General features: G+C 41.6%; 1 protein-coding gene across 1 annotated transcript; it reads right to left on the bottom strand.

The window, feature by feature from the left end:
- Nucleotides 1-354: 354 nt before the first annotated feature.
- On the bottom strand, nucleotides 355-21,672 carry sec14l7 (SEC14-like lipid binding 7). The gene is made up of 12 exons (XM_080743299.1): nucleotides 21,542-21,672; nucleotides 21,091-21,166; nucleotides 13,317-13,360; nucleotides 12,453-12,515; nucleotides 10,320-10,508; nucleotides 9,448-9,543; nucleotides 8,993-9,053; nucleotides 8,239-8,322; nucleotides 6,116-6,222; nucleotides 3,899-4,038; nucleotides 2,120-2,289; nucleotides 355-1,328 (listed from the first exon to the last, which is right to left on the bottom strand). Exons 1-12 carry the CDS (start codon nucleotides 21,593-21,595, stop codon nucleotides 1,183-1,185), a joined length of 1,230 nt encoding a protein of 409 aa, XP_080599425.1. The 5' UTR covers nucleotides 21,596-21,672; the 3' UTR covers nucleotides 355-1,182.
- Between the last annotated feature and the right edge of the window lie 1,437 nt (nucleotides 21,673-23,109).

A 23,109-nucleotide genomic window follows, 5' to 3' on the forward strand; every position in this document is an offset into this window, starting at 1 on the left:
ATTACTTTTCCTTTCCATATAGCTACAATGGTCTATCAAGAAAATGTGTGTAATCTTCTCTGGGTTCATGTCAACGTGCAGGTTTGTCAATATACAATGACCATGTATTTGGCAGATAATCACTGTGTTTACTTATTTATATCCATAATAATACATGTTTCCCTTAAAAACCTGCACTATCCACAACTTTCACACAGATCTAATTTCTTTGCTAAATAGTTACTATATCGATTTTAAATCATTGAATCGAATCGTATCGTATCACCATGAATGAACCAATATCGTCCATGTATCGTATCGTCAACCATGTATCGTGATATCTGATATGTATCGAATCGCTGTTAAAATGCATCGTTACAAGTGGTAAAACAATTACCTTTATTGACGTCCTTCATTGATTTCCTAGTACAATAGTCTTCATATTAAAATTTTACTGACACCACATTTATTTACAATGATAATTAAACACATGAAGGCAACTATACAATTTCATGTTGATAAAAACAAACAAACAAACAAACACAAAAAACAAAAAAACTCAGCACCTGATATCTTTGTTCAATTTGAACAATTATGTAAGTATACAAGAAACTGTTAATTCAATGTTATTTGATAAGGCTATACATTCATTCATCAACATGTTTCCCGTTGATGTAGCACAGATGTTCTGGAGTCCATCAACACAATGCTAAACCACTGATCATGTAAATGATGCAATCTGGAGCAATTTTAATGAATATAAAAAATGTTACGAATCTGCGTGTTAGAGTATTTTAATACTCTACCACGCTGTGAGCTTGTATATCTGCTGTTTTTCGCTGGTTAAAGCATTCAATAATTCTAGGCCTAAATGGGTTAATACTATATTTGATTAATATTACAAAACATACATTAATCACTTCAGCTCTACAGACACAGTATATACATTTTTTCCATTTAAAAATAGCTGACCCACAAGTTCACAATGTGTCGCATTGTGAGCTTTGAAAAACTTGTGAAATGGGACATTCTGCATAATGAGTACTTTCTACTTTTGGTCCAGTATTTTTCACCAATACTTTTGTACTTTTTACAAATGTTGAATTCCGGGACCTTTACTTGTAACAGAGTATTTCTACATTGCAGTATTGATACTTTTCCTGAAGTAAAACACTTAAGGAGTACTGTTCCCACCACTGCTGCTCAGTAAACCTGGCCTGCACTCTGCCTCCGGTCTCCTCTGCCTCTCTGGTTGTGCTGCTGGTCCTCTGGTGGAGACAGAACCTCCACGTTGTAGCTCACCTTCTTGGACTGCAGGAAGCTGTAGCTGTTGTCAAAACACACCACATCTGCACCCAGGAGAGGACACAACGTTCAGGAGGTGTTTAATTAGCAATATATCCGTCTGTCTTTCAATGTTATATGAGATACATAAAGTGGTTCCTGTGTAAATAAAAACGAAACGCTTACTAGGATCTTCTTTTAGTTGACCTTGTACCAGTGATTTGTACTGTCATGAGACTGTACTTTGAAGTCTTTTTTCAGTTTTTTTTTTAGATGTTATTCGTTTTAGCGTTGGTTTTAGTTTTCTAATGGTAATTTGTGTATTTGTCTGGGGCGAGATTCAAAAATGTCATATAAAGTATTTTGTAATAAAAACAAAATGTCTTTATTTCAACTTCCGCCGTAGCCTGGAGTCTCACCTTAGCCTGTAGCACTTGCCTTGACAACCTTGCAGGCTTATGAAAATGTAATTTAGATAGAATAGGATAGGATAGCATGTTGTGTCATGTGTAGACCTGGCATCCTATAATAGTGTGTATAGATTCAATGTACAGATTATAGATTTTTCAATATTCAGTTTTTTTTTAGACTGATGATCTTGGTTTACCTATGATCCTAGATGATTATTTCTATGCATTTGATGTTTTCCTTGTTTACTGTAAATTAAGAGCATCTGCTATTTACCTATTTATTTGTGTATCATACTACTACTCACAAACTCCAGGTTCGTGGCATGTGTTTGTGTATGGTACTACTACTCACAGACTCCAGGTTTGTGGCATGTGTTTGTGTATGGTACTACTACTCACAGACTCCAGGTTTGTGGCATGTGTTTGTGTATGGTACTACTACTCACAGACTCCAGGTTCGTGGCATGTGAGTGAGCTGTCCTCTGGAACCAGGTGTGCGTTGTAGCGCTCGCTGGGCAGCACCGGGGTCATGTCAATCACCTTCTGGCTGTCACCAGGCTGGGTCCGCCGGTACACCCCGAACCCAATGTCTGCCCCGTCACTGGTGAACTGCCACCTGTACGGAGGAGAGAGAATGGAGCGCCATGTAATGCTTTGTTGGATGACGGTGTCGTGTGCCAGAGTATATTTTTGAGTTGTTAACCCTGTTGCCGATACCAGCATTGTGCCCAAATTATTTAATTAAAAATGTTTATTAAATTGTGGCTACGCTTGTACAATTTATTAAAGCCATGTTTTTCTCTGTGAATGTAGAAATGGAATATACGCCTGGTGACACTAAATGTTTGACGTTAATCATGGGTGTTCACGTAAACATCTCCCGGAGAAAAATACAGAATTATTTTCCCCCACACTCGAACAATACAGTAAATCCACCCTATATACAGTAGTATATCATTGACCGGGGGTTCCCCAGGGGGCTATCCTTAGCCTCCTCCCTTCTACACCAAATAACTTTACAGGGGGTGCCTGCTATGGCCTACTGGTCAGGGCGCATACCACATGAGCTCAGTGTACTGTAGCCTGACAGCGTGTCGCTGGTTCAATTCCCGATGCCGACTACCTTTGCTGCGTGTCACTCCCCATCTCTCTCCCCATTTCCTGTCAGTCTACTGTCCTATCAATAAACGCATAAAAGCCCAAAAACATATCTTTAAAAATATATACCGTAATTGCTGGACTATAAGTCGCTCCTGAATATAAGCCGCACCAGCTAAATTTAGAACAAAAAACAAATGTTTACATATATAAGCCACACCGGACTATAAGCCGCAGGTGTCCTTCCTACTTCCTGCTAGAGCGCCCCTGGTGGCCGTTAGCTGTAAAAATCTATATATAAATCCTTTTTAAAGACCATTGTAAAACTAACTAACTGGCCGTTAGCTGTAAAAATCTATATATAAGCCGCACCGTTGTATAAGCCGCAGGGATCAAAACATGGGAAAAAAGCAGAGGCTTAATAGTCCGGCAATTACGGTATCTTTGCAGAAAATAGACAATCTACTGTACAAGTTCACGTTGCGTTGGGCCACGTTGAGCTATTTCCGCTGTATGTTCACAATAAGCCCACAGTAGCGATTAAACGTGTCTGAGGTTAAAGTTATACCATGTAACTTTTTTTATAAAACAAATCTTAAAATTGTCCTAACTGTTAAATCGCTAAAGTTTTAGAACCCCCACTCCGTTATTTTCAGCTTCTGAAGCCTTCTCTTTTCTGTTTTCTACTTAGCCGTGACAGGGGCGGGATTTCCCGGCAAAATTACGTCATCACACTACCGGCCAATCACAGCGAGGGTTATACACTGCCGGCCAATCACAGCGCATCTTGAAGTGGGGTCGCTATGGCGGCCATATTTGTAGTCGCCCGTGTGTCAAAAGGTAATGTCGCCTACCAGGCAGGGTGAAGGAGTCCATTTCTCCGGAATGCCTGAACGCACAGGAACCAGGGACCCCTCTAAAGATAGCTCTCGGCGAGGTGGAGGCAGACGCGGGGGTGTGAAGGTACGAAAAACGGACGAAAGACGCGGACGCGACCGCGGTTTGCTATAGGGCTACTGACCACTAGTTGAGCATCTTACACAGTATAGCTTTAAATGATGTGACATGTGGGTCCGAGAGGGGCCTTTATCAGCCATCAGATGGAACAGTGAGCAGTGACATATTACCTGAGCATGCTGCTGGGCTTGGTGATGTCATACTCCAGCTGGAAGGAGGAGCCTCGGCTGACGGTCACAATGCTGTCATACTGGACCTTGATGGAGTCCTGCACGTAGTAGGACCTGGGCACCGTACCGCCATAATTAATCTGTAAATACAATAATACTAATTAGACCTGGCCACTATACCACCATAATTGATCTGTAAATACAATAACACATATTAATATAAAGACCTGGGCACTGTACCGCCATAATTGATCTGTAAATACAATAAAACATATTATTATCCGGCTTGGTTGAATGCTTGATACTGATTGGTCAATCGCTGAAATCAACGGTCTGTTATTTCTTGATAACAGGCCGCTCCGCTCTATAACAGACCGATGCCTAATCAAAGTCTCAGAGCACCTGCTGCACTCAGGCTGCACTGCGTGAATTTAGTGCCGTATCCAACATGTCAGCCACGTAAACAAACACACAGCGTCATTTACAACTAAACGTTGCTCTCAAGAATGCTTTTAAAAATATTTGAAGCGAGAAATAGACGATGCAGTATCAGAAAATGGATTCTATTTGGTCAGCACTTCCTTGTTTTCCAAGGCGACCATGTTGCACTGGGGGGGACACCCAGCGCAACACTTTCAGCAGTCTGTAAACAAGGAAATACTGTTTTTAGTTTCGAGTCAAATTATACATTTGAATGAGTAGCCGGGTAATAAGCGGGATAATGACTTGCTCCTTGGTCGTTCTCGAGAAATAAAAATCCCTTCAGCCTGATTTTGCCTCGGGGAGTTATCAGTCTGTCGTTATCCCTTACTTAATTAGACCTGGGCACCACCGTACCTGATCTGTAAATACAATAAAACATATTAATAATAAAAACTGGGCAACCTAACAACAAATCTACTCTGTAACCACACAATAAAACCTAATAGGACCAGTCACCTGGGAACTGTACCACCATACCTAATCTGTAACCATATAACACATATTAATAAGACCTGTGGACAAGAAACCATTTATAACTACAGATTCACTCCAAATTGTACTCCGTAATCTTCAGACTCACCAATTTAGCACATGACTTAGTCTTGACAACCATGCAGACTTATGCAACGGTTGAAAAGTAATTTAGATAGCATGTTATTTCAACAGATGCTGGTACCCCATAGTTTCAATGTGCAGATTATTATTTTGATAGCATATTGTTTAGACTGATGCTATGTTCTTGGTTTGATTGATTATTGCATTAGACAAAAATGGAGAACAGTACAAGTATAGTCAATAGAATTGAAATGTAGTACAGTACAAGTACAGTTAAACACCCTGCCTAAAAGGAACATCCCAAGTAAGAACTTTTACTGTCTTTTTTATGTTGAAAGCCCTCAGTTTACCAATGATCCTAGAGTTTACTGAGGAACTGCACTGTCTCTCTGCATTTGATGTGCGTTTACCTCGCTTATTGTTAGTGGCTCTGGATAGGAGCATCTATAAATGTCAAAATTGTAAATTGAATCAGGTTGAAAGATAGGGACAGCCAGGGGCGTCACAAGGGGTAGGAAAGTGGGACTGAGTTACTAGGGCCCAAGGAGGTGGAGGGGCCTTAATTATTTTATACTTTAGCTATTGAAAAATAGCAGATATACAAGCTCACAGCGCGGCACCGAGTGCCGCGCTGCGAGCTTGTAGATCTGCTATTTTTGAAAAGTCGTGAAAATGAGTGCAAATCTTTGAATATATGTGTTTTTTTAAGCGAACATTTGTAACTCAAATTTTGCTTCTGGGGGGTTCCTGGAACTAAATATTTTGAGATGGTGGTCCGTGGCCAAATAAATACATACCATTTTGGGGATCCTTCACATGAAAAGGTTTGAGAACCACTGACATAGTAGTCTCTCAAGAACAGACTAACTGAGCTCCAGTAAAGTGAAAAGGACCTTTTCTTTGACGATGGCCGGCCAGATTGCTGACATAGAAACATGGGTTTTTCAAAAAAAAAACCTTAGAAGGATTCAAAAGAAACTTATAGAATCGGGTCAAAATTCAAATTTTCACGATTTTTCAAAAATCTACAAGCTCGCAGCGTAGCACTCGGTGCCGCGCTGTGAGCTTGTATATCTGCTATTTTTCAATAGTTAAAGCATAAAATAATGATACACAATACTGTGTACCCGTTCTGAATGGTTTAATGTCTGAATTGTAAAAGATGGGGACAGCTCTCACCATGGTCCGGCAGCGAGGGTCTCCATCGGGGTCCGTTCGAGTCCCTCCGTACTCCACAGGAAGCTGGTCTGCGTCGATGTGTTCCTGTAACACCTCTTTCCAGTTACCTGAAAACACAAGGGAAATAACACAATCTAACAATCGTTGTGAACAGGGCAGGAAATTTCACAGAGGCCATGAAGGCCATGGCCGCCGTTGCCCCTCAGCTTGGCCTTGTGCCCCTCAAACAGAGCATACGAGCGAAGTGGAGCGCGAGCGGTGCGGGGAGCGGAGCGAGACGTTTTTTAGTTGAGCGTGAGCGAGCGACTGAGCGGAGCATGGAGCGAGCGCGGAGCGAGAGATGCGAAAATCAAGTTGAGCGACGGAGCGGCGGGGAGCGGAGCGGCCCGGTGGCCGACCAGAGCGACGAGCGAGTGGGACAAGAGCCCTCTGGAGCGCGGAGCGGGTTTTGTCATCTCTCCACTCCGCTCGTGTGCTCTGCCCTCAAACCAGTGGCCACAGTGGCCTTAATGCCCCAGCTGACTGTACCACTTTCTCCTCTTTCTCTTTCTTCTCAATATGTAGACAGTAGACACTAGTGTCTCTTTCTGGTCAATATGTAGTAGAAAATTAAGGACCGGCCCTAACTGGGCCCTAACTGGGCAGGCCCGAGGCCCTACCCGGCCCTACTAGTTAATATACATTTTAGGCCCTACCCGGCCCGAAAACGTCGGTCGGGTCGGGTCTCTCATATAGTAATAGTAATAAAATAATACAAATAAATATTTTCTATTTTCATTGAGCCCGAGGCCCTACCCGACCTGACTAATTAGCATACATTTTAGGCCCTACCCTACCCTAAATGTCGGTCGGGTTCGGGTATGGTCGGGTTCGGACAGAATTTGAGAACTCTAATATGTAGACAGTAGACACCAGTGTCTCTTTCTGGTCAATATGTAGACAGTAGACACCAGTGTCTCTTTCTGGTCAATATAGACAGTAGACACCAGTGTCTCTTTCTGGTCAATATAGACAGTAGACACCAGTGTCTCTTTCTGGTCAATATAGACAGTAGACACCAGTGTCTCTTTCTGGTCAATATGTAGACAGTAGACACCAGTGTCTCTTTCTGGTCAATATAGACAGTAGACACCAGTGTCTCTTTCTGGTCAATATGTAGACAGTAGACACCAGTGTCTCTTTCTGGTCAATATGTAGACAGTAGACACCAGTGTCTCTTTCTGGTCAATATAGACAGTAGACACCAGTGTCTCTTTCTGGTCAATATGTAGACAGTAGACACCAGTGTCTCTTTCTTGCCATGTACAGTAGACACCAGTGTCTTTTGTTGAGATTCTGAAATCTTAACTCCCCTGAGTCCCCATCTTTAAACCAATCCAGTGACTTTGATTGGTGCAGGGCTGAGCATGGATCAAATTGTAAATACCATAATTTATCCATTTCACTGCAGATTAGGTTATCATCCCTAACCCTTAAAATTCAACAAATTCTTTCAATGGACTAAAATCTTGTTTTATTTGATGGCCTTCCTGCCCTGGCATTTGGACTTTGTGCCCTCAAAAAATGGACAACACCAATGGCTAAGTGGCCTTGCCCCTAAAATGATGACAATCCAGGCCTGGCTGTGAACATGTTTCAGTGTTTGTTTGTTGAATATATGTGTTTTTTAAGCGAACATTTGTAACTCAAATTTTGCTTCTGGGGGGTTCCTGGAACTAAATATTTTGAGATGGGGGTCCGTGGCCAAATAAATATCATTTTGGGGGTCCTTCACATGAAAAGGTTTGAGAACCACTGACATAGTAGTCTCTCAAGAACAGACTAACTGAGCTCCAGTTAAGTGAAAAGGACCTTTTCTTTGACGATGGCCGGCCAGATTGCTGACATAGAAACATGGGTTTTTCAAAAAAAAACCTTAGAAGGATTCAAAAGAAACTTATAGAGTCGGGTCAAAATTCAAATTTTCACGATTTTTCAAAAATAGCAGATCTACAAGCTCGCAGCGCGGCACTCGCTGTGAGCTTGTATATCTGCTATTTTTCAATAGTTAAAGCATAAAATAATGATACACAGTGTTTGTTTGTTGTTTTGTCCTGCTGTGGGATAAAAGCAGTCATCTTTACCTCCCAGAATGATGATCTTGCGTCGCGTTTCCTCACTCAGAAAGTGTTTGATGAGGTTGTAGGCTAGAGGGAAGATCTTGGGTGCTGTGTGGCAAAGACAGAGATACAAAGCAAGTGAGGAAAACTGTGAATAACACAGATCAAGGGAGGGGACCCCTGTAAAAAGATTTGTCATGATTACATGTTCAAACTGTTCCTAATTTTGCTGAGGACCCCCTGGAAAGTTGGTATAATTATGTATTTTTTCTCTCTGAGATGCCTATGAACTACAAGTATTTGTTTTTAGTTTTTTCTTTTTTTTTTTTTTTTTAGAATCCTTTTTTTTCTTTACTGATTATATTGTTTTTTTTTAGATTGATATTCATATGCATTTGTTATATTGTTGTTGATGTTCTGACATGGTATCTTGTTTATTATAATAGTGATATATTATCTGCTTATTGTAAGTCGCTTTGGATTAAAAGCGTCTGCTAAATGCCTAAACTAACTGTAAACTGTACAATTAATGGTAAAAGGATAAGAAAGAAGTACATGAAATGAAACAAGGGGCAAATATTTCATATATCATAAACATAATTATCACTGTAATAAAGCCACGCACGAACGCACGCACACACACACACACACATATGCACGCACGCACGCACGCACGCACGCACGCACGCACGCACACAAACCACACACACACACACACACACACACACACACACACACACACACACACACACACACACACACACACACACACACACACCTTTGATCAGAAACAGCCTCTTCAGTCCCTCAGGGTAGTTCTCTTCAAACATGGTGAGAATCTGGCCAGGAGAGAGAGGTACTTTAGAGCTACTTTATAAAGGCTCATTCACACTGGCCGCGTGTTGCGTGTGTGTTGTGTGTTGTCCTATTCATTCCCAATGGAGAATTGCGTGCAGCCCGTCTAGCACGATCCGGCAAAACACGCCAAATATCACGCTGAGCGCACGCATCAGACTGACTGAGAAATTTGAATGAAGTTCGTCTCGACCAACATTATTCAATATTGTGTGTGCGTGAGCTCTTGAAGCCAATGAAAGCAGTGCTGCTCTGCGTGTAGGTGTGGCAGTGTGAAATGACAGGGAAGTGTGTGTGTGTGTGTGTGTGTGTGTGTGTGTGTGTGTGTGTGTGTGTGTGTGTGTGTGTGTGTGTGTGTGTGTGTGTGTGTGTGTGTACCTCTCCATAGGCTTCGATGGCAGGCTTCCACATGTGTTTCATGCCCAGGCCTTCACAGTCATAGATCAGCGTGATGGCATCGATGTTTTTACCCAGCTGAGAGGCAGACAGACAGACAGACAGACAGACAGACAGACAGACAGACAGATAGACAGAGACGTCACACACCAACGTTAGACAGAGCATCAAAAATGCCTTAACCCATTTAATAGCTAAAAAAGTATTCCAAATCCTAATGTTTTTCAGAAAAACATACACGTTTCTTTATTAGTTGTGCTTGAATTTTTTCATGTCAAGGACCCCTAGAATGATATGTATTTGATCGCAGACCCCCCCATCTCAAAATACTTTGTTCCAGGGACCTCCCATCAGAGGCAAAATGTTAAAAAATGTTAAAAATGTTTGCTTTAAAAGAATATATATTCAAAGATTTGCACACATTTTCAAAAATATGTTTTAATATTTTTTAATAGCCAAAGTATAAAAAATAATGGTTAAAGTGGATGACACCGATGCATTCCTGATTCCTTAAACACCTTTAATTGATCAATAACCCTTGCTGTATATAATCCATAAATAAATGCAGCTCAGGACCTTGTGGGACTGGGCCTGGGTCTCCCTCCAGCCTCTCCCTGTCTCTAACCTTGTGGGACTGGGCCTGGGTCTCCCTCCAGCCTCTCCCTGTCTCTAACCTTGTGGGACTGGGCCTGGGTCTCCCTGTCTCTAACCTTGTGGGACTGGGCCTGGGTCTCCCTGTCTCTAACCTTGTGGGACTGGGCCTGGGTCTCCCTGTCTCTAACCTTGTGGGACTGGGCCTGGGTCTCCCTGTCTCTAACCTTGTGGGACTGGGCCTGGGTCTCCCTGTCTCTAACCTTGTGGGACTGGGCCTGAGTCTCCCTCCAGAGCCTCTCTGTGTCTCTGATCTTGGTCCTCATGAAGTCCTGCTTGCTGGCTGACAGCATGAGACCCTTGGGGTCCAGCGGTCCGATGACGTCGTACCAGATGGGACTGCCCTCCCGGTCGTACCCGCACTGCCCGCCAGACAGGTACTTCTCCAGGACCTGGGGAGTGAGGACCACCACAACACCATCATCATCACACCAAACACACTAGTGATCTACCCTAACCCTCTACGAGTCAATATCCCCTTTTTTTCATTTCCTACATACAAATAATAATAATATATTATTTCAAAATATTTAAAACTTTTTAAACAAAAACAAAGTCACAACTTTTTATCAGTTAACAACATTTCCAGCAAGTATTTCATAAAAAAATCCCCAAAGTCAATAATTTCCATAAAAGAAAAAGGTTTTACGAAGTAGTGAAAATAGCAGGCTCACTATTGCAAGTAAATCCACAAGCTCACAATGCCACGTGATGGAACTTGTAGATCTTTTGTTTTCAAATGGCCGAAATGTGTACAGGGCTGAAGTGAGTAATTTATGTTTTGTAATAATAATCTAAATCTACAAAGTAACTCAAGTTTTCAAATAATTGTAGTGGAGTAAAAGTACAATATTTGCCTCTGAGATTGGAAAATACTCCAGTAAAGTAAAAATAATACCAAAAGATTTTACTTAGGTACTTGAGTACTTAGTTACTTTACACCACTGCCGTTGTTGTAACTTGTATCTCTCTCTCTCTCTCTCTCTCTCTCTCTCTCTCTCTCTCTCTCTCTCTTCCCCGCCCCCCAGCGGTAGAGGCAGATGGCTGCCCACCATAGAATGTGTTTCTTCCAGGAAAGAAGAGGCACGTTTTGTTCCTTCCAGGAAAGGGGATGTTTTCCCTAACCCCTGTTTCCTCAGGGTGGGGCTGCTCTCTGCTCCATAGAAGTGGTTCTCAACTTGTGGGTCGGGTTATTTTGGGGGTCCCCAGATGATTAACTTAATGTGCATCGTGCATTGTTTTCTCACTCAACAGTAAACAAACCAACATAAAGTTTAAGTGTATAGAGTGTATCTGCACATTTCTAAAGTGACAATTATGGACTTTTAATTATAGTCCTACCTCTAAAATGACAAATTAACCATTGGCCTATTTGTTAAATATTAGAAGCAGAAATTGTGAAACTAGCCGATCTACATGCTCGTTGTGAGCATGTAGATCGTCAATTTTCAACGTATAACCGTGTTATACAAAATGTAATGCCTCAACTCTTAGTGCTCGCCAGGGTGTGTGTGTGTGTGTGGGGGGGGGGGGGGGGGGGGTCCCCAGTTAAACATGATTATTTTGGGGGTTGCGGCCTGAAAAGGTTGAGAACCACTGCTCTACATGTAAAGTTGTCTTGAGACAACTTGTTGTGTTTTGGCAGAATCATAATGAAATGTAACTGAGCATTGAGCATTTACTGGTCCCTGGAGGAATGTGAGGTTGCTTTTACAGCTTCACCCAACTGATGGCTGCTCAGAGTAACACAGTGGAATCACCAGTCAGTTATTGATTTATTTAAGAGCTTGAAAATTATGTTTCCAGAAGGTCCTGGGTTCGATTCCCGCCGTGGGGACACTGTGGGCGCTGGGGGCGTGTTCCCTTCTCTGCGTCATCAGCACCCATACCCTAGGTGGGGTTGGCGATAGGGCCTTTCTTTGTGGAGTTTGCATGTTCTCCCCGTGTCTCCTAGGGTAGATACCCTCACAAAAACATGCAGTAATCCTGGTCTCTATACTGCCTCCCCCTGGCCAGCTGGGGCGCCTGATGGAGGGGAAAGGAACTGGTTGGAATAACGTGTTCCTTCCACGCACTACGTCCAAACCAGGGAAATCCCCCCTGTCAGGTGAAAAGAAGCAACTTGGACTCCTCATGCACTGAAGGAAGCATGAGGTCAGTCCGTTGTCTCCCCAGGCACGGCAGAGGGAGAGCAGAGCCCAGGATTACATAGGCAATTGGCACTGGGTGAAAAAATGGGTCACAAAATAAATCGTGGGATAAAAATTATAAAAAAAAGAAAATGATGTTTCCATTGTGACACTGATAAATGCATAGTGTAGTATAGGCTACCGTACCTCTGGAGGCTGCCAGTCCGTTAGGAGAGCATCCACTTTCATCTGTCTCCTGAACTCCACGTGCTGCACAGAGGAACACCATGTCAACCAGTATTCACAATGTAAACCACTGAAGAAAAGTACAATGAAATGACCACAACAATGCAAAACAGCAAATACAGATGCACACACAGGGACTGTGACTACACTACAGCAGGGGTTCCCAAACTTTTTTGTCTCAGGGCACCCCATGAATCTTTTTTTAATCTGAGGCACCCCTACATTATAATTTTCACTCCCAGCACCTTATATATTTATTGCATATCGTCGTTGTTGGGTGGAAACCTTGTATGTCCAAAACCGTTCGTTTTGTATTTATCATCTATAAAATGTACTAAACTAGTGAAAACAGCAGATCTACAAGCACACAACGCCTTGTGATGCGAGGCGTTGTGTGCTTGTAGATCGGCTGTTTTCACTAGTTTTGTGCGACAGTCTTGTATGATGAAGCAGGGCTTTGCTTTACCAAAAGACGTACACATTTGAAACTTAGAGATACGAGGTTTCTGCCCGATAGTGACGATATTTTAGTGATTATGTTGCGAGGAAAACGTTGAGATAATAGCCATTTTGGTTAGAACTGACTGAAAATAACTTTGTACTTCAAGTTTTAAATGATAATAAATATTTTTTCAAGTGTCCAAATAAATTCCAAATATTATCAAATTATCTCGCGGCACCCTTGGACTGCCGTCGCGGCACCCCAGGGTGCCCCGTCACCCACTTTGAAAACCCCTGCACTACAGTATATACACCTGTAAAGACAATCCTTCATACTAGTATGTGATACACATTGTAGCAGATCACAACTAATTGACGTCTTACCTTCCTGATCATGGATTCCGATTTCTGAACATTGAAGTTGCGGGCTGCAAAGAGAGACAAATCCTGATGAGAATTTAAAGAATACACACTGATAATCACATATATCATTTAAAAATTCATAATCATCATCATCATTACTTTGACTATTTATTTTTTCATTCTGAATCTGAATATAAGATAAGAAACACAGTGACTATAAAGAAAGAGGTCACGGTATATTGACGCATTTTATGAAACTTAAAGCACTTTTCAACCTATCTATCTTCATATAATAGGTCCTCACTAATGTTCATAATAAAATTGCAAAAAAAAGAAAAACAAATCTACTCGGTCCAAGACTCTTAGGAGAGCTGTGGGAAGTTCAGAAATCCATGGTCTTGTGACATCGTCAATGGGGAATCCAAACTAATAGAAAATGCAGGCTTTCTATTCCTGAAAAGTTGCAATGTTAAAGTGGAAGCTATTGTTCTTGCGATAATAAAAATCAAAAATATTTTTTCAAAAATATTGTTTATGTAGGGGAAGTATTCGCACATCCACTAGATTCAGGTGCAGGTGCGTAGGACTGTGAATACTGAAGAAATCATGAAAAGATATTCATGAACAAAAACTCCCGCACTCTGCTCTTGCTCAGCTGCTCATCTTTATTTTAGTTGACAGACGTTTCGGTCCCCCTGGACCTTCTTCAAAAGTGTCTTTTGAAGAAGGTCCAGGGGGACCGAAACGTCTGTCAACTAAAATAAAGATGAGCAGCTGAGCAAGAGCAGAGTGCGGGAGTTTTTGTTCATGAATATCTTTTCATGATTTCTTCAAAAATATTGTTTAAAAAGAAATCTGTCAAACGATGATGTCACAAGACTATGAATTTCTGAACTTCCCACAGCTCTCCTAAGAGACTTGGACCGAGTAGATTTTTTTTTTGCAAAAACATTAGTGAGGACCTATTATATGAAGATAGGTTGAAAAGTGGCAAAGTCCTCCTTTAAGGATCTTGTCACAGCATTGATCTAAAAGATTGTTATGAAACATAATGAGCCATAGAGAAGTACAGTAATTAGACCAGTGGTTCTCAACCTTTTCAGGCCATGACCTCCCAAAATAATCATATTTGAACTGGGAACCCCTCCACACTGATAAGCACTTGGACTTCTAGAAGTTGATGATATACATTTAGTATGACTTGAAAATAGCCGATATACAAGCTCTCTTTTTTGGCCCCCCTGGGGATCTCGACCCACAGGTTGAGAACTACTGATTTAAACAATAGTCAGGAGGACCATAGATGAGTGGGTGGACTGGACAAAGGCCCTCAGGGGAACCAGAAGGTTGCCGGTTAGACTCCCATGGCACCCAGTCTATGTGTCCCTGAGCAAGGCACTTAATTAACCCCATAACTGCTCCACTGGTGCTGTACTAAAGGTTTTTTTTTAATAGGCTTCAAATTCAAAAATATCAAAAACAAGCTCAAAACACGTCGCATCACACCGTGTTTCGAGCTTGTGGATCTGTTACTTTTGATGCTTTTGTGTGACTCTGTAGTGTGATCGAGTAGGGTGTTAATTTAACAAAATAAATAAACTGAAAACTTTCTATATTTGTGCAAATATACTGTAGAGTAGACAATACCCCAACAACAACAACTACTACTACCACTACTATTACTACTATATAATCATAGTATAGTGATGATCCTGGCACAGATGCATGTGTTTGTCCTGTTCTAGGAAGGCAAATCATTGACGTACGGTAGGTTGAAGGCCAGTTGAACTATTATTGATGTAACCTTCCTAGAAACCTTCAGGCCTGGGTACGGATAAATCAATACACCACTGATCATTAACAGACCCGTGTCCTCCCACACTCCCACTCGACTCACCCCTCGACAGCATGCATGTTCTATAGATCAGTGGTTCCCAAACGTTTTAATTTCAAGGACCTCCCAGTTTGGGATATGCTTATCCCCATAACTCTGAGAGTGTACGACCCGTGAGGGTCCATTTGGTTCCATTTTGCACACTATCAGAGTTGTGAAACTGAGACCAGTAAGGGTCAATTTGGTTCCTTTAGCTATCAATCGTTTTGCTGGGGCACTGACATTTCAAAAAGGGCCTTTTGGCGAAAATATTGAAAATAGCAGACCTCCAAGCTCACAACGCGTCGCAGCGCGATGCATTGTGAGCTTGGAGATCGGCTATTTTCAGTGCTTGATACCAAACTGAACTACCGGTAAGCATAATCAAGTCAATACTGGAGATGTGGCGTAACGGCATGGTTTTCTACACAGAGATGGCAATTCTTTCAACATAAGATGCTGCATTCAATTTCAGGAGAGTTTGGACAAGGCAATTCTCTTGAATGCTGCCTTCAGGTATGGCATGGAAAGAGGACATTTGTATTTCTTTCACCATAGTAAAAAAACTGCATTCGTGGTCTGGAGAGGGCACTTTTTACTGACGGATAAAAGGGTCTATGAGGGTCTCTTGATGTCTATGTGTGCACGTGCCTGGTGTAGTGACTTCATTGGTATTTACCTCCAAGGTATTTTCTTACACCTAATACTGTTGTGTAACCGCACAGGTGACATAGTCACATAGTGGAAAGTAAAATCACAAAGGAGACCTGTTAAAGACAGGTAACCACATGGCTCGAGTCAACATGTGGCCACCTTTCTACTCTGCACCCTGACATACTGTAGGTGGAACAAGCGCGGTGGACTGAAGTGGAATTCAGTTCCCTTGTTATTCTGTGTGGCTGAGCAAACACGGTCCTAAGTGCAGAGGGGCAGCAGAAAGGCACACGACAGGCAAACATGGTTTGTTATCTGCTTCAAAAGAACAGCCCAGAACCTTGATCTGCGCCAAACTTCATCCAAAAGGTGACTAGAACACCCTACACCAGGGGTCTTCAACGTTTTCAGGCCAAGGACCCCTTAACTGAGCGAGAGATGAAGCAGGGACCCCCACAACGTTATCATAGATTCCATATAGTTTCATAATTTGACAGCGCAATCATCAGTGTATTTTGGATTCATGTCAATTTGTGTTTTCAGATATTTAACCACTTGAGCCGTCATTACCTACCAGTAAGACCGTCGGTCTCTGCTCTTTTCCCCCTCTACACCAAACCTCTTTGCCGAAAATAGACGATCTACAAGCTCACAGCAAGTTTGTAGATCTGCTATTTTTGGCTGCAGTTCTCCGAATATGGACGTTAGGGTTCAAGTGGTTAATATAAAAAAGGAGAAAAAATCTATCACACAAAGATTTGGAGGACCCCCTATAGTAACTCTGAGGACCCCCTAGGGGTCCCGGACCCCCTGTTGAAGACCCCTGCCCTACACCCTACACTAGGTTGACACAAACCACACTTCCACACACAGTTTTAAAACATCTTCACTGTAGTGAAAGACAAAGTGTATCCCCTTTTGATTTTCCGTCTGTGTGAGTTAATCACACTTTTCAACCTGGCATCGCTATTTTGGTAGAAGTTTGCTTTTGCAAGTCACCTTCGAACGATAAAGCAGTGGTTCTCAACCTGTGGGTCGGGATCCCCAAATTATTTTGGGGGGTCCCCAGATGATTAGCTTAATGTGAAACATTGTTCACTCAACAGTAAACAAACCAACATACATCTCTACATTTCTAACGTGACAATTTAAGGACTTTTAAGACCCTTTTAATACCTGTAAATAAATTTAAAAAATAACATTGGCCATATTGTCAAATATTAGAGGCAGAAATTGTGAAAATAGGCGATCTACATGCTCACAACGCCTCACGAGCATGTAGATCGGCTATTTTCACAATAGAACCGTGTTAAACTAAATGTAATGCCTCAAAGTCCTACAACTCCAAGTGCTCGTCAGGGTGGGGGGGTCCCCGGTTCAAATATGATTATTTTCCTGGTCGCGGACTGAAAAGGTTGAGAACCACTGCAATAAAGCATAAAAGAGATGGCTTTTTTGATGTTTTTTTTTCTTTCTCTTTTTTCTTTGTGGTGTCTTTTCCAGTATTTGTTTAATGAGGTGGCACACATTGGGGTGGGGGGGGATGTTTTCCTTTCAGAACAAGGGCAGAAAATAGGAACAAACTGTGACCTGATGGTCCTCTGAGAACATGTGGGTTAATTATAACATGGCTCAGAGAAAAGGAACCACAGTCTAATGTCTAGATTGACCTAGGCTGACCAAATGTCCCGCTTTGGCCGGGATTGTCCTGCTTTCAAAGCTGCACATCCTGAGTCCCAACAAATATCTCTAAAACACTAAACACTATGTCCACATTCACTACAAATTGATTTTGAGTTTTTGCCATAATAATAATTACAAAAACTACAGTTGTTTTCAGTGGTTGCATATATATTATAATCATGCTCACCTAACCAATCAGAAAACATGAACAAATGCACTGTGTGTCTGAACTCAACGCTGCGTATGATGTTTGTCAGTCAGTCGTTGCCTGTATGCAACACCTATGGTGTGTACGGTATATGTACATGTGCGCGTGCATGAATGGGCATGCTTGTGCACGACAAACATGCACATTGATTTAAAGGATCCCGGTTTGAGGGGATGAATATTGTCACCCTAGATTGACCTAAACTGAAAGGAAAATAGATAAAAAACTCATGTCATATTTTCTTGCTAAAGATGCTGTAAGTGATTTTTGATTTGATTATGCTATATATTTTTTGGGGGGGGTAAAACATAAAGCTCTGTATTCTGATAGTACAGTGGTCCCCTTGTCTATCCGAGCTCTAAACAGAAAATACATTTCCAGCCAGGTGGGTCAGCAATTTCATCCAATCCGGGGGGAAAAAAAACACATTGATCAGCTTACATATAAACTCTTCCAATTACAGTTTTGTTAGCTAATTTCTTTGTTTCATAACTTCCAATGTCATGTGTTTATCCTCTATGATGTATGAGTTCTCTATACTCATTGGATGAAACTGGTATCCCAGCCTGAAAATGGATTTTCTGTTTTACTAAAAGCTGGAGAGATGGTAGGGCCCCTTGTTACGGAGCAAACGCTCTAGCAATGATGGGAAAATAGAGCAATTTAACACGTATTCTACAATAAAATAAAATAAATAGCCCTTAAACACTGACTGAGAGACTGAGACATATAATAAAGGTATAAAGGCATACAAATAGTTCTGAAAATCATGTTCATTTGCAGAACCGGCCTCAGGTGTCCATGCGTTAAAATGTTTCAGATACCTACAGCTACCTGCCATACAGTGAGAGAGCTGAGAGCTCCTTAATGCCTGCCTGGGGGCAGAGTGAATGGTGCAACATTGAAACTACACGCGTTCTCTGCCTGTCAACACGCCTTCATGACTCTCTCAGCTTAATGGAACCTGTCCTGTTCCCATGCTTTTTGCTTTCTACACACGTGACACGTGACAACTGAGTTTCATCTGAGCCTGGGAGGGGAAAAGGCTGCTAATTGTCCCGAAAGTGACTGCAAAGCCTCGAAAGATTTCTGCGATTTGTTGTATTTGTTTTTGCATGAATCTGTGATGCTAGTGCTACTACTGGTCAGCAGATGCATGAAGTATAGGTCTATTGACCGAAACATTGCCCATAATAAAGTTGTCCATATTGTGCAAGTAGACATGTTTCATTTTAAGCTATATGTTTCAAAAAGCTCCATACCATTGCCAACATGTACAGCATGGCCCACACCAGCCCCAGTAATAATGGTGGTATAAGAGCAGTAACAACACTATTATATGTCGTTGTCAGGTGGAAACCTCGTATCTCCAAATTTGTACGCTCTTTCCCAAATCATACAAGGCCGTCGCACAAAAGTAGTGAAAACAGCAGATCTACAAGCACACAACGCATCGGCTGTTTTCACTAGTTTAAATCATTTTTAAAATGATAAATGCAAAACGAAAGGTTTTGGACATACAAGATTTTCACCCGACAACGACGATATCTGAACTGTCGCTGGAGTAGCGGGAACGCCGCCATCGCCCCCTGCAATGTTGTGGCCCTCGGCTTGGTACCCTAGACATAATTCGGCCCGTGGGGAAAACTAATTGGGGAACCCTGATGTACAGTATAGGCGGGCGTATAACATTGCAATGTGACATAGTTCTGTTTAACAAAATCTTATAATCCTTTCCCCATTTTTTCCTTAAATTGTTTTCATTATCACTTTACATTTGGCAGTGTAAACATACAGTATGTTTTCTCATGCTAATAAAGCTCCTTTGAATTGATTTTTTTGTTTAATTGTTTGAGGCTGGTGGTGTGTGAGGGGGAAGTGGGGCCTATTGTAAACAAACTCCAATAATCAATTAAAGTAGGCCTCCTCAATTAGTACACACAACTACATATGAATAGACCACTAATAGACATGCATAATAGGCCATACTGTATGTAGCCTGCTACCCAGGGGTGTCGCACCACATTCTGGGCCCTGGGTACAAGGATTCACTGTGGGGCCCCTGTGCTTTAACTATTGAAAAATAGCAGATATACAAGCTCACAGCGCGGCACCGAGTGCCGCGCTGCGAGCTTGTAGATCTGTTATTTTTGAAAAATCATGACAATCTTTGGATATTTCAAATCCTTCTAAGGTTTTTTTGAAAAACCTATGTTTCGATGTCAGTGGAGCTCAAATCTTTTCATGTGAAGGACCCCCAAAATGGTATGTATTTGGCCACGGACCTCCATCTCAAAATATTTAGTTCCAGAGACCCCCCAGAAGCAAAATTTGAGTTACAAATGTTCGCTTAAAAAATACATATATTCAAAGATTTGCACACATTTTCACAAGTTTTCAAAAATAACAGATCTACAAGCTCGCAGCGCGGCACATTTTCAATAGCTAAAGTTACTAGGGCCCCTCCACCTTGGGCCCTAGCTACTCAGTCCCACCCCCCCCCCACCCCCCTTGTGACACCCCTGAGCCTGCTACCCCACAACACATGGTTCCCACACTATTTCAGCCGAGACCCAAAAGAGAGTTACATAAAGTGTTACATAAATACACTATGAACAGGGTTCCCACACATTTTTACCAATTCATTTCCAAAACCTTTCCAAAACTTTTCCAGAATATTTAACCCGATTTCCACGACTATATAACAACAATTCAGCTCAATAACAAGTCGCTTACTCCTATGCGCAATGCCCAAAGACAGGTAGTGTATGCCAGTGGTTCTCAACCTTTTCAGGCTGTGACCCCTGAAATAATCATGTTTTAACTGGGGACCCGGGCACCCTGACGAGCACTAAGAGTTGAGGAATTTTGTATAACACGTTTCTATTGTGAAAATAGCCGATCTACATGCTCACAACGCCTCGCAACACGAGGCGTTGTGAGCATGTAGATCGGCTATTTTCACAATTTCTGCCTCTAATATTTGACAATTTGGCCAATGTTTAATTTGTCATTTCAGAGGTATTAACAAAATCAATAACCAAAGACAATGCATATAGATATTTTTTCCAGGACCTTCCAGGACCCTTGATCAATTCCAAAACTTTTCCAGTACTGGAAAAATATTTTTCTAATTTCAAAATATTTCCAGGAATTTCATGACCGTCGGAACTCTGTATGAATTATTATGAACTCATGCCCTATTTCAAAAAACAGTGAAAATAGCTGATCTACAAGCTCTCAAGTCGCAATGCATTGTGGCCCCCACCCCCACCCAACTCCAAAAGCTGAAAGTCTGCAAAACACTGTAATAATTGCAGATTAGCCTAGATTAATTTCTAATAGTAGCCTATTGTTTATAGATGGAACAAACTCACCCCTGAGCCAGCGGAGCAGGTAGGGATCATGTTGAGATGGAAGGTCTGCAAGAATATCTGCAATTCTTTCCCGAAACTGGTGGTGGGGAGGATGGAATTTAGAAGTTATTGATGACATAGCCTATAATAGCCTAACGTGTTAAACTAAATAGTAAATGCAACATTCATAACGTGTCCTTGATAACAGCCGAGTAAAAAAAAAACTTCAACAGAGCTATATGATTTTCACTTTATAGCCTAATGCTTTATGTAAAACTCGATTTAATTGGCATAATAATAGCCCATCAACAAATCGCTAAAATGTGTAGCTCTAGGCTTTAATAACCAAGGCTTAGCTCTGTTTTCCTCCAAACATCATCCAAGAATTCAGAGCAGGCTGTGCAGCACAGAAATAATCAGTGCATTTCATAAAGTTGAATTAATAGGCTGATATTATTTTAATCCAACCAACCTCAGTTAAAGTCTCCTGCTGTTTGGGGCTCAGATCTCCAACCCGTCCGCTCATTTTCCCAGCTGACACTGACAGCGTGGTGTGTGTGTGTGTGTGTGTGTGTGAGAGAGAGAGAGAGAGAGAGAGAGAGAGAGAGAGAGAGAGAGAGAGAGAGAGAGAGAGAGAGAGAGAGAGAGAGAGAGAGAGAGAGAGCTAACAGGTGTCACTCGTCACACTCACACTCAGAAAAAGCATGAATGAACTGTTCAACTGTAAACTACTACAGTAGGCTGCTATACAGACACGCCCCATATTGAGGCCCCTCCCCTTGCATCCCATCTATGGCCCAAAACAGCAGACCGCAGGAGGAGAACTGGGCCTTTTCTATATGAAGTGGGCCCTGACTTGTGATAATCTGTAGGCCATGCAGGGGTCTTCAAAGTTTTCAGGCCAATTAAGGACCCCTTATAGAGAGAGATGAAGCAAGGACCCCCACTAGATTCCTCGATCCACGTAGTTTCGTCTTTTGAACAATCATCAGTATATTTTGGATTCATGGCAATTTGTGTTTTCAGATATTTAACCACTTGAACTGTCAATACTTATTAAACTTGACCTTTCACTCTGTACTTAGTCTGCTCTTTTTCCCCTCAAACCTCTTTGCGAGGCGTTGTGAGCTTGTAGATCTGCTATTTTTGGCAAAAGTTCGCAGAATAAGGACACTAGGGTTCAAGTGGTTAATATAAAAAAGGAGAAAAAAAGTTTATATGATTTGGAGGACCCCCTAGGGGTCCCGGACCCCCTGTTGAAGACCACTGATGTATAGGCTGTATCTTTGTCTCATACTTTAAATATTTTTCAAAGATGTTCAAAAATAGCAGATGTAGACCTACAAGCTGTGAGCTTGCATGTCTGCTGTTTTTGAAAAGCGAACTAAAAAATCTAAAATGACACGAAATGCTTTCCTGGTTTTAAGTGTAGCAGGGAGACTCACTGCCTCAGGCTGGTGGCCTCCCCAATTCATAAAGATATCTCTTTGGTCTGCTCTAGTGGTTAAGAGATGTTGGACTTTCAAGTGGGAGACCTGGGTTCAAATCCTGGGCATTAACAAGACAACATATTCTGTATAATTCTGTGTAACTGAATGTATGACTATATTGTAAAACATGCTGTAAACTTGAAATGGTGTCTTATAAACCCATGAGGGTTGGGCAGAAAATAAACTAATCAATCAATCGAAAATAAACTAATCAATCAATTACATGATTGATGACCTAATTACCATATGCTATCCTCTCTTGTCCCACAATTCTATGATTCAAATAAGTAGCCTATACCACATTCACCATTATTTGTTTTTGTTTATTAACTAAATGCATTGCAACATTATTGTTTTTCCAAAAAGGCCAAGCTGAGAAAATGTGCAAATGGAGGTGTGTTCATTAGGGGTGCCACAATACTTAACCGAACCGGTATACCGAACCGAATGGCCCTGTACCGAACCGACAACAGCCCATACCGAATGAACCGAATTTTTTTTATTTTTTTTGGGTGTGGTCACATAAAAACATAACTTTAACTCTTTCTGT

The sequence above is a fragment of the Nannobrachium achirus genome, assembly GCF_963921795.1.
Source record: "Nannobrachium achirus genome assembly, chromosome: 15".
In the NCBI taxonomy this organism is placed as follows: Eukaryota; Metazoa; Chordata; class Actinopteri; order Myctophiformes; family Myctophidae; genus Nannobrachium; species Nannobrachium achirus.